General features: G+C 40.6%; 1 protein-coding gene across 2 annotated transcripts in view; it reads right to left on the reverse strand.

The window, feature by feature from the left end:
- Positions 1-772: 772 nt before the first annotated feature.
- Positions 773-12171, reverse strand: part of LOC110489903 (nuclear receptor-binding protein 2) — a 60184-nt gene continuing 48785 nt past the window's right edge. For both annotated transcript variants that reach the window (XM_036944177.1, XM_021562880.2), the window contains 8 exons: positions 6635-6730; positions 6297-6429; positions 5812-5965; positions 5487-5622; positions 3606-3659; positions 3340-3403; positions 3182-3237; positions 773-3084 (listed from right to left, as the gene is read on the reverse strand). In XM_036944177.1, coding sequence (XP_036800072.1) covers positions 2998-3084; positions 3182-3237; positions 3340-3403; positions 3606-3659; positions 5487-5622; positions 5812-5965; positions 6297-6429; positions 6635-6730 — 780 coding nt within the window. In that variant the 3' untranslated portion in view covers positions 773-2997. The remainder of the gene's footprint in view (positions 3085-3181; positions 3238-3339; positions 3404-3605; positions 3660-5486; positions 5623-5811; positions 5966-6296; positions 6430-6634; positions 6731-12171) is intronic.

Below are 12171 nucleotides of genomic sequence, written 5' to 3' on the forward strand. Positions count from 1 at the left end.
ACACCATGACAGACTGAGCAGGTGAATCCAGATGGAAGTTATGATCCTTTATTGTGGTCACCTGTTAAATCCACTTCAATCAGTGTAGATAAAGGGGAGGAGACAGGTTACAGAAGGATTTTTAAGCCTTGAGACAACTGAGACATGGATTGTGTCTGTGGGCCTGCCATTCAGAGGGTGTATGGGCAAGAGAAAAGATGTAAGTGCCTTTGAACAGGGGTATGGTAGTATGTGCCAGGTGCACTGGTTTAAGTGTGTTAAGAACTGCAACACTGCTGCGTTTTTCACACTCAACAGCTTCCCATGTGTATCAAGAATGGTCCACCACCCAAGGGAGATCCAGCCAACTTGACACAACTCTGGGAAGCTTTGGAGTCAACATGGCCCAGCATCCCTGTGGAACGCTTTCGACACCTTGTTGAATCCATGTCCCAACAAATTGAGGCAGTTCTAAGGGGCAAAAGGGGGTGCAACTCAATATTAGGAAGGTGCTCCTATTGTTTTGTACACTCAGTGTATACTGTTCAAGATTAAGAAAAGTTGTTTTTAATATATATATTTTTTACTTTAAAGCAATCAATAAATTACTAAATCCCACTGCAATAGATCTATTATTGACTTTTGCTTGCTTTAGAATGCATCAAGACATCTGTGGACACTTACGCAGAATTCATCTTCAACCTCCAGAAGTATATAATGCTTTTTTGTGTGTTGTGTACTGTAGTAGTTATATCGTTCAGTAGAACAGTAATTAATTGCTTTCAAAAAAATATATTCTGGGCTTTATTTATTTGAAACCCTTCACTATTCAACAAAACCCTCCATTCAAAATCGCGTTCTCAAATGCCTCAATCGGCGTGGACTATATTCTATGTGTTTAGCTGATCCATTTTCTAGAATGGATTTAGACATTCATAGGGTACAAGCTGTGGCCCCTCAACACATTCACAAGCTGGTTTTCAGAATAAATTAAAAGTATAGCATTCTGTTGACACCAACCCAATAGACTGAATCGTTGACTGTCAGGAGTTTTTGTCATTTCTGAAGTTATGTTGCTGTGGCGTTTTGGATTATGGGTTTTGTACATAGTGGGTTGCCATCACAGGCACTTTGCAAGTCTTTGGCTTACAGAACAATTTCAAAGGGAAAACCCTTAAGAGCACTACAGGCTAAAAGAGAGGCATCACCTCATTGCTCGTTACTACTAATGCACGGAGATTCATTCAGCCTAGCAAAGCACTGTTAGAATGCGCTGCGAGTGTGTTTTGAAGACCATTATACACCATTAAAACATCAACAGAAAAAGGTCTGTGCAACGCTAATACTGTTCATAGAACTAAGCAAAAAGAATGAAGTTAACTTAAGTGTTAGCATGTTAACCATGCATGTTGGACGGTTCTCATCTTTGTCATCAAATTTGCTAAGAGCTAGAAATTTCTATGGTAGGTATTGCGTGGGCTTATAAAACTAGGGAGCCTATTTATTTAAAAAAAAAAAACGTTTTATAGATTATTTTCCAAAAACAACTTCCAAATGTACATTTCTGGAGTTATCAACTATTAATTAGAAGACTGTAAAATAACATAAAAACATAGCTGTTTTATTGGTTTGTCTTGAATGCACTACATCCATTCCTCATTGGAAACATCTCTACCGGCAGTACAGTATAGTAGTGTCATTATGGATGATTACATCTTAAGGCATTTACAGCCCTTTTAGGCAGGGGACTTCCACTGCAATCTTCCACTGCATTGTGGGATAGCTGAACACAGCCGGGTAAATCCATTTGAATTCAATCACTTTTTGACAGCATCTCTTGATTTAAACAAAACTTTCCATACATGTTTTCTCATGGAAGAAGTGGTCAGAAAGAACAGATTTTCAGAAAGATTTAAAACAACAAATATACCCATTCAAGTCAACATTCTCTGATGATCTTTGTGGTACCATTTGAAAGTTGACATTTTCCTTTTATTCCCATTTTAGTACATTTTTCTGCCAAAACATGACACTCACCCTGTACCTTAGAGGCTGCTGCCCTATGTACATAGACATGGAACCACTGGTCACTTTAATAATGGCACACTAGTCACTTTAATCATGTTTACATATGTATATATTCCATTCTACTGTATTTTAGTTAATGCCACTCCGACATTGCTCATCCTAATATTTATATATTACTTAATTCCATTCTTTTACTTTTAGATTTGTGTGCATTGTTGTGAATTGTTAGATACTACTGCACTGTTGGAGCTAGGAACACAAGCATTTCGCTACACCAGCAATAACATCTGCTAAATATGTGTATATGATTTGGATTTATTCAAGAGCATGTTGTGTCTCAACCAATGGCGGGCATAACACAAAACCTTAGATGATGTAAAAAATAGGGTCTAAGTTACAACATATGTGAAAAGATAATTGACGTTAAAGGTAAAAAATAAAACATTTGTATAATGTTTTTATATTTTTTGCCAGACATGATCAAATATTTGACAACCCTGTTTGTATGCATTTAAATGATATACATCTCAACTGATTATATTTTCCAGTGATGAAGATATGGATGTCTCATGGTATGGTGGAGTTTGCAAAATCAGTCAAAGCACTTTTATCACTTGAATGTCACTTTCGGAGCACTTCTACAACGGGCAAATATGTATGGCAGATTTTGTTCAAATCAAAAGGGGTGTTGTCAAAAAGTGATTGAATTCAAATGGATTTAACAAGTCATGATGCCTCTGAGTCATCCAACCGGAGATGCTTTCAGTCCCTCTCAGTCCTGGCCTATCCTAGCCCTCTTTGGGATGATCCACCAATCATCAGGCCCAGTCCCAATCACCACTCATCAGGCTCAACCCTTCAAACGCTCACTGGAGCCAGTCCCTCTGATCCTGGCTGAGTCATCCTGCCTTCTAGCCCCTGTCTTGCTCTGTTTGAGTGGTCAATGCTCGAGGCCCCTCTCTGTGGGCCAGCTTCCGGAGAGGCCCCTTCTCACTGTGTGATCCCAGAGGCCAGCGCTTTGCCCTTGTGTCTGGTGAGCGCGTCCTCAAGGAATCCTGCCAGCTTCCCACAGTCCTCCTGCATGGGGTTACACAGGGTTTGAGATTAGATCATTACAGGTTATTGCAAATGACTATGGCCGTTTGCAATAACATTAGGCGACAAGGATACCTACCTCACTTATGAAGGCGTAGTGAACAAGTTCATTGGCAAGGTCTTTGGAGCTGTCAGCTGAAAGATTCATACAAAATAGTTCAGCCTCATACCACGATATGTAAAAAAAAAAAAAAAAAAAACATAATAATGGATATGAAAGTGTCCATTAGAACTCACTCGGAAGGATGTCACAGCTAAGTTGTCGATGGAGCTTGTCGTCCATCTTAAGAAACAGAGAGAGCTAAGGAGAGGACAGGATAGAGGAATATATTTTGTCAACACAGAATATGCTTATCCCCCAAATGCAATGAGGATCAGAATGGATTTTTAAAAATAGCGATGTTATGTCATGTTATAGTAACTCCAAAAGGCCATGTGACATGGGGGGGGGGGGTTGTACACATTGACACCATTAGTTAAAAGAAGACTATAGTCAAACTCACATGAGTTTTGGTCCCTTCTTCATTTGACTCCAAGTTACAGTGCATCTGAATCACCTGCAACACACCATCAGACCAACCATCAGTTAGAGTGATCAGTGTACTTTAACATGCACTATTCTCTTTAAAGCCCGGGACTAGTATTATTACAGACGTCGGTTATGTAATCATTATCTCAGCATGTGCATTATTTCAGAGGAAGATTGCACAGGATTCCTTATTTTCTTTTTCATTCAATTGAGTCTACGACGGAAGCCTGGAGTGGAGTTTTTTATATTCTAGACATGAAGATATTTCATCATCATGTCTAGACGATAATAAACTACAATTATAACTTGTGCTTCGCTGCCAAATATATACAGTAACAGTCAAAGGTTTTTGACGAACCCACTCATACCAGGGTTTTTCAAGAGTGTGCAAATCTGTCATCAAGGCAAACAGTGGCTACTTTGAATCATCTAAAATATACAATATATTTAGATTGGTTTAACACTTTTATAGTTAATACATGATTCCATATGTGTTCTTTCATAGTTCTGATGTCTTCCCTATTATTCTACAATGTAGAACATAGTAAAAAATAAAGAAGAACTCTTGAATGAGTAGGTGTGACCGGTACTGTAGGTGTCCCCATAATATTATAATTATAATGATTATTTTAGCGATCCGCGGTAGACGTCCCTCCTAATAAAAATTTGAGCGTCTGGACAGTATTTGCTTGATATGATTTTATGGATGATAAACTTGCTATTTCCTAAAAGTTTAGCTCAATGGGGAACCCGGGAATGCCCTGCTTTGTCGTCTGTTGCCTAATTCATCAACAGCCAGGGTTGAATTAATTAAGATTATAGGCACAAAAACACTTAGGCCTACTTAAACTGACACATTTGGCGATGTTCAACTTGAATTCTATGGCACAAAACGTATAGACACAAGAATCACTGTGAAAGTTGCTAAATGCAGGCCATTCATATGAAATATATGCAGCACTTTGTTTAAGCACTAATTCTATGTTTTCTTGCTCAAACTTCCAGCAGTACCTGTCAAACGCTGTAATGTCTCGGTAAACACAGAGATGTCGATACGCACGGAACTAGTATTATGAGAGGACCTTGGAGTTTGCTGAAAAACAGTAGGTTATTCTGTCCGGAATTGTATATTGGCACGAGACTAGTATTACTAGAGAACGTTGATTATGTCATTATTACCCCAGAACATCCGTTATTCCAGAGTACGATTCAGACAGGATTCGTTTTTTCCAAACATGCCCCCTGTAATTCGTTATTTTTTTCTAGACGTGATAATATTTCAACAAGTCCAGGCGATAACAGGTCTACACTGACAACTCACACCATACCAAACCATCTTTGATATCATGTCGGCGTAATATTTGAATTGAGGAAGTGTGATCATAAATTAATCCACAATAGACGTCCTAAATGCCCCCCATCCTTCAGACGTGAGCTAAACGGTGCAATTGCACTTGAGATGCGTTTTAAGGCGTTGAATGAGAAAGTGAACTTATCATTTCCAAAAGTTTAGGTAAGCTGTATGCTGCTTTGCCATCTATTAACAGCAAGGGTTACATAAAATTGTAACTTTAAATTTATTTTTACATCGGCAATATTAAATTAATACGCACAAAACATATAAATAAAAGCATTCACTGTGAAAGTTGATACATAGGGCCTTCATATATAGGCTATGCACAGCACTTTGTTCAATATATTGAATCACATTTTTTTCTTGTTCAAATCATGAGCAACACCTTTTTTGTAATTATTACGTAATTACATAATTACGTTACCCGACCTCCGCCAGTAAAATGAATCCTGTCCAAATAGGGCTTAACACACACAAACAAATAGAAAGACCGACACACACCTTTCTGCTCTCTGTCTCTTGGGGCTCAGGGGTGGGGGACTTCGCCGTCTCCACCTGTTCGTGGGACAGGGATAGGGCACGGGGTACGGGGTGGGGCCGCGACGACGCAAAGTTCATGAGGGGGTATATCCCATTCCTAAAGAGGGATGAGTCAGAATGATGTCAGGGGCCACAAGGCCATTTCTTAATGACACCCTACACAAAGCCCATAAGAGGCAATGACCAAGGCAGCTCTTTAAGGCTGCATCCTAAATTGCACCGTATTCGCTATAATAGTGCACTACTTTTGACCAGAGCCCAATGGGTGAATGGAATTAGCCCTTACTTGACGTCCTCCAGGAACTTGTCCAGCTCCAAAGGAGACACATGGGAATACTTGAGCTGAACGCCTGGCCGGTTGCCATGTTTGATTTCTGCCATGAGACCGTTGGGGTCAAAGGACTTGGTCTTCTCCTCCACACAGTTCTCTGGCAACAGGTCTGCAAAGAGAGATGGGTAAGGGAGTGTTACATGGATGCCACACCAGTTTGGCATATAGCAAATCAAATCAAAAAACGTTTCCACTTCCATTGTAACAACAGACGTTCAAAGAAATCCCACAAAATCCAATGAAGGATTTCAGTATTTTTCAGCTGTCCCATAACAAAAAGGAAATAATATGTGGAAACATTTTCTCTCCCACACAAATGGCTAGCCTGTTTTGCATTTTGTTTGTGCCATCATGCCACTCCTTGTAAAAAAAATTGGCAGTTGTCAATCCACAGATTGCATGCCATGTGCATGGGGGGCTTCAGAGATGGAGACACTCACACTGGTTGCTGATGAGGCAGTGGGCAGCCAGTAGCTTGAGGGAGTGAACCTCAAACAGCACGCGGTGGAAGAGCAGGTCGTGGGCTGTGGGACGCTGCTTGGCCTCGTGACGCACACACGACTGAGTAAACTCCTGCAAGAGGGAGTGGAGGTCAAAGGTCAGAGCTATGTAGTGTATTAGTTAGGGTTTAATTTGTGTGTTGGGATCCTTTAAAATGTACATTCAATGAACTCGATTTCATAAGGTGTGGGTTTTAATCAAATGTGTTTTTGCACATTGGCCAATTTTGATGCTTTGCTATATTTGGGCCATGGATGGAAACATGAGTGAGACTGACTCTCATGAGGGGATCCTCCAGAGACTGGCCTGCGTTGGTGATGGCCTCCTTGGACACAACAGCATCTCCATTAGCCTGTATTTCCAGGACAGCCATCTATAAGTAAATACAGAGATTCCATTAAGAAATGAACATGGGTATATTAATGTGGTCTCCTTGGTGTGAGGGCCTCTGGGTGTGTGCTGGTATACAGTCTGTGTCATCTATTAGACTGAGATAGGACATGTGAACATATGAACACACATTTTTTACTTGAGTTTATTTAGGAAATACTTTTCTTAACTCTTATTTTTCTTAAAACTGCATTGTTGGTTAAAGGCTTGTAAGTAAGCATTTCACTGTAAGGTCTACTACACCTGTTGTATTCGGCGCAAATATATTTTGATTTGATTTGATACAAAGAGGACAATGCAATTAGGGCTGTGGCGGTCATGAAATGTCAGCTGGTTATTGTCACGCAAAAGGCTGCCGGTCTCATGGTAATTGGCCGTTAGTGAACATGAACACGTTAAGCATCTCCTGCCCTCCCCACATACACGCTGCTGATGTGCGCCTTTGGAACATCTATATTTAAAAAAGTAGAATAAATCAATTTAATATACACCATCACAATAAATTCATTATTCATTTTAGGCAGGTATATAGAAACATTATGATATTAGTATTTATTATGCATCCCCATTAGCTGCTGTTAAGGCTGCAGCTAGTCTTCCTGGGGTCCAGCAAAATTAAGACAGTTATACAATTTATAGAACATTACAATACATTCACAACAGATTTCACAACACATTAAGTGTGTGCCCTCAGGCCACTACTCTACTACCACAAATCTACAACACAAAATTAATGTGTATGTGTGTGTATAGTGCGTATGTTATTGTGTGTGTATGCATGTGTCTCTTCACAGTCCCCGCTGTTCCATAAGGTGTATTTGATCTGTTTTTTAAATATAATTTTAAAGCTTGCGTGAGTTGCTTGATGTGGAATAGAGTTCCATGTAGTCATGACTCTGTGTAGTACTGTGTGCCTCCCATAGTCTGTTCTGGACTTGGGGACTGTGAAGAGACCTGGTGGCATATATTGTGGGGTATGCATGGGTGCCGGAGCTGTGTGCCAGTAGTTCAAACAGACAGCTCGGTGCAACATGTCAATACCTCTCAAAAATACAAGTAATGATGAAGTAAATCTGTACTTTACTTTGAGCCAGGTGAGATTGACATGCATATTATTAATGTTAGCTCTCTGTGTACATCCAGGGGCCAGCCGTGCTGTCCTGTTCTGAGCCAATTGCAATTTTCCTAATCCCCTCTTTGTGGCACCTGACCACATGACTGAACAGTAGTCCAGGTGCAACAAAACTAGGGCCTGTAGGACCTGCCTTGTTGATAGTGCTGTTAAGGCAGAGCAGCGCTTTATTATGGAGAGACTTCTCCCCATCTTAGCTGCCGAGTGGCGCAGCGCTCTAAGGCACTGCATCTCAGTGCAAGAGGTGTCACTGCAGTCCCTGGTTCATATCCAGGCTGCATTATCAGGCTGCATTATCTGGCTGTGATTGGGGTGATTGGGAGTCCCATAGGGTGGTGCACAATTGGCCCAGCGTTGTATGGGTTTGGCCTGGGGTAGTTGCCATTGTAAATAAGAATTTGTTCTGAACTGACTTGAGCAGTTAAATAAAGGTTAAATAAAATTAAAAGATACTCTTGTATCAATATGTTTTGACCATGACAGTATACAATCCAGGGTTACTCCAAGCAGTTTAGTCACCTCAACTTGCTTTTTCCACATTATTCAAGATTTAGTTGAGGTTTAGTGAATGATTTGTCCCAAATACAATGCTTTTAGTTTGTTATATTCTTTATGTAACTTTTTCCTTGCCATCCATTCTGAAACTAACTGCAGCTCTTTGTTAAGTGTTTCAGTCATTTCCGTCGCTGTAGTAGCTGACGTGTATAGTGTTGAGTCTTCTGCATACATAGACACACTGGCTTTACTCAAAAAGTAAGGGGCCTAGACAGCTGCCCCGGGGAATTCGTGATTCTACCTGGATTATGTGGAGATGCTTCCATTAAATAATACCCTTTGTGTTCTGATGGACAGGTAACTCTTTATCCACAATATAGCAGGGGGTGTAAAGCCATAACACATACGTTTTTCCATCAGCAGACTATTATCGATAAAGTCTAACAAAACAGCCCACACAATCTTTTTATCATACATTTCTCTCAGTCAATCATCAGTCATTTGTGTAAGTGCTGTGCTTATCGAGTGTCCTTCCCTAAAAGCGTGCTGAAAGTATGTTGTCAATTTGTTTACTGTAAATTAGCATTGTATCTGGTCAAACACCATTTTTACCAAAAGTTTACGAAGGGGTGATAACAGGATGATTGGATGGCTATTTGAGACAGGAAAGGGGGCTTTACTATTCTTAGGTAGCGGAATGACTTTTGCTTCCCTCTGGGCCTGAGGGCAAACAATTTCTAGTAGGCTTAAATTGAAGATATGGCAAATAGGAGTGGCAATATCATCCACTATTATCCTCAGTAATTTTCCATCCAAGTTGTCAGACCCCGGTGGCTTGTCATTGTTGATAGACAACAATCATTTTTACCTCTTCCACTCTCACTTTATGGAATTCAAAATTAAAATGCTTGTCTTTCAGAATTTTGTCAGATATACTTGGATGTGTAGTGTCAGAGTTTGTTGCTGGCATGTAATGCCTAAGTTTGCTAATCCGACAAGTGAAAAAAGAATTTAAGTAGTTTGCAATATCAGTTGGTTTTGTGATGAATGAGCCATCTGATTCAATGAACGATGGAGCGGAGTTTTCCTTTTTGCCCAAAATGTCATTTAAAGTGCTCCAAAGATTTTTACTGTCATTCTTTATATTATTTATTTTGTTTCGTAGTATAGTTTCTTATTTTTATTCAGTTTAGGTCACATGATTACTCAATTTGCAGTACGACTGCCAATCGGTTGCACTGCCAGACTTATTTGCCATACCCTTTGCCTCATCTCTCTAAACCATACCATTTTTCAATTTCTCATCAATCCAAGGGGATTTAACAGTTTTTTGAGTCATTAACTAACATTAACTAAGATATTGGTTCCATTCTGGAGTGAGTGTGCATATGAAGTGGCTATTTTGAGCATTAGAGTGATCATTTGAAACAGGTCCTATACACAAGATTTAGAATTATTTGTCAAGTTTAGTTGTGAATGATACAAACCTTAGAATATCTTAGAAATCAAAACATATATGACCAACATGATGCGACTATAGGCTATTGATGACTTGAGAAAGTAGCAAAAAAAGCTTGCGCTCTGTTCCTTGCTGTTCTTATCTCAGTTTAATATTGTCTTTACTAATATGTAAAATTTGTTGAGATTTAGGGATGGCCTATTATCAAATGGGCAGAAACAGGAGCAGGGGGAAAATACATGTCATCTGTATGCACTCGGAGAGCGAATGGAGGCTGCTTTCCCGCGGGTCGTTTTTCAATCTGGCTGGTTGGCTACTCCGGTTATTTCACCACATGCATAAACCACTGTTTGATATTCTGCCCAAACTCTGTATGCCATGGTCTCTCCAACCCTGTTCCTGCAGCTAGCCTGTATGCCATGGTCTCTCCAACCCTGTTCCTGCAGCTAGCCAGTACTCTGTATGCCATGGTATCTCCAACCCTGTTCCTGCAGCTAGCCAGTACTCTGTATGCCATGGTCTCTCCAACTCTGTTCCTGCAGCTAGCCAGTACTCTGTATGCCATGGTCTCTCCAACCCTGTTCCTGCAGCTAGCCAGTGCTTCATTTGGAAAACCAAGTGAAATCCGTTCGGGAACATTGATAGCAACATGTTTCAGCAACAAAACATATTTAATTAAACTGTTGACCTCCCCTCTCTCTGCACGCTGGAGAAAGGAATGAAGGAGAGAGGGGAGATTGAAACGCATGGTGGTGAGTTATTCTGTAGCTAAAGGTATTTTCTCAGCCTATTAATTATGACAATATAAAAAATGCCCTATTAGGCTCTACTATACTTTTTAAATGAAGTGTTTTGTAACACCAAAACTAGTGGCAACTGAACTGCCACCAACTTCAAGGAGATGAAACCTTAACTTTCCTGGAGTATTGAAACACATCATCCTGAGATGTTTTGAAACATTACATGGTGTGTTGTAACACCACTTAATCAAGTGTTGTGTGCCAGGGGCTGGGAGCACTACCCCAAAAAATTGAAAACACTATTATGGTGTTTCAAGTCCTGTCTAGTTGTAATGTCTGCTTCCAACTCACACACTCAAACACATAGATCCCCTGAACGCAGCTCACTCTCCAGATCCCAATCACCTGAACTCTGATCACCTGTTCACACATCTATATGTCATTATCACACACTATTTAGTTCAGTTCTCTGCACCCCAACATTGTGAGGTATTGTTTGTTTTGTGACACACTTCTTTTCGAAGCTCTGTTTTTCGCCATAATTTACTCCTCCTGTGTATGATTGTTTTTTCTTGCCTCACTAACGACGCCTTTTGCCTATTCCCTGCCTGTACTTTAGCCTATCCGATTTCCTGTTATCAACCCATTGCCTGATCTCCCGGACGACGTTAGTAGCCTTTTCCCTGCCTATACTATTGCCTTTTTGGACCCCTTCTGCCTGTCCCTGGATCCAGCTTCATGTTAACATCAGAAGCCTCCTCCCTAAGTTTGTTTTACTCACTGCCTTAGCACATTCCGCCAACCCCGATGTCCTTGTCGTGTCTGAATCCTGGCTTAGGAAGGCCACCAAAAAATCTGAAATTTCCATACCCAACTACAACATTTTCTGTCAAGATTGCAACTCCTCCCCTTTGGCAGTTCTATCTACTGCAAAGATAGCTTGCAAAGTAATGTCATACTTTCCAGGTCTATGCCCAAACAGTTCGAGTTTCTAATTTTAAAAACGAATCTCTCCAGAAATAAGTCTCTCACTGTTCCCGCCTGTTACATACCCCCTTCAGCTCCCAGCTGTGCCCTGGACACCATATGTGAATAGATTGCCCCCCATCTATCTTCAGAGTTCGTTCTGTTAGGTGACCTAAACTGGGATATGCTTAACACCCTAGCAGTCCTACAATCCAAGCTAGATGCCCTCAATCTCACACAAATTATCAAGGAAACCACCAGGTACAACCCTAAATCCATAAACATGGGCACCCTCATAGATATTATCCTGACCTACTTGCCTTCCAAATACACCTCTGCTGTTTTCAATCAGGATCTCAGTGATCACTGCCTCATTGCCTGCATCCGCTATGAGTCCGCGGTCAAAAGACCACCCCTCATCACTGTCAAACGCTACCTAAAACACTTCTGCGAGCAGGCCTTTCTAATCGACCTGGCCCGGGTATCCTGGAAGGATATTGACCTCATCCTGTCAGTAGAGGATGCATGGTCGTTCTTTAAAAGTAATTTCCTCACTATCTTAAATAAGCATGCCCCTTTCAAAAAATGTAAAACTAAGAACAGATATAGGCCTTGGTTTACTCGAGACCTGA

The sequence above is a fragment of the Oncorhynchus mykiss genome, chromosome 15, assembly GCF_013265735.2.
Source record: "Oncorhynchus mykiss isolate Arlee chromosome 15, USDA_OmykA_1.1, whole genome shotgun sequence".
In the NCBI taxonomy this organism is placed as follows: domain Eukaryota; kingdom Metazoa; phylum Chordata; class Actinopteri; order Salmoniformes; family Salmonidae; genus Oncorhynchus; species Oncorhynchus mykiss.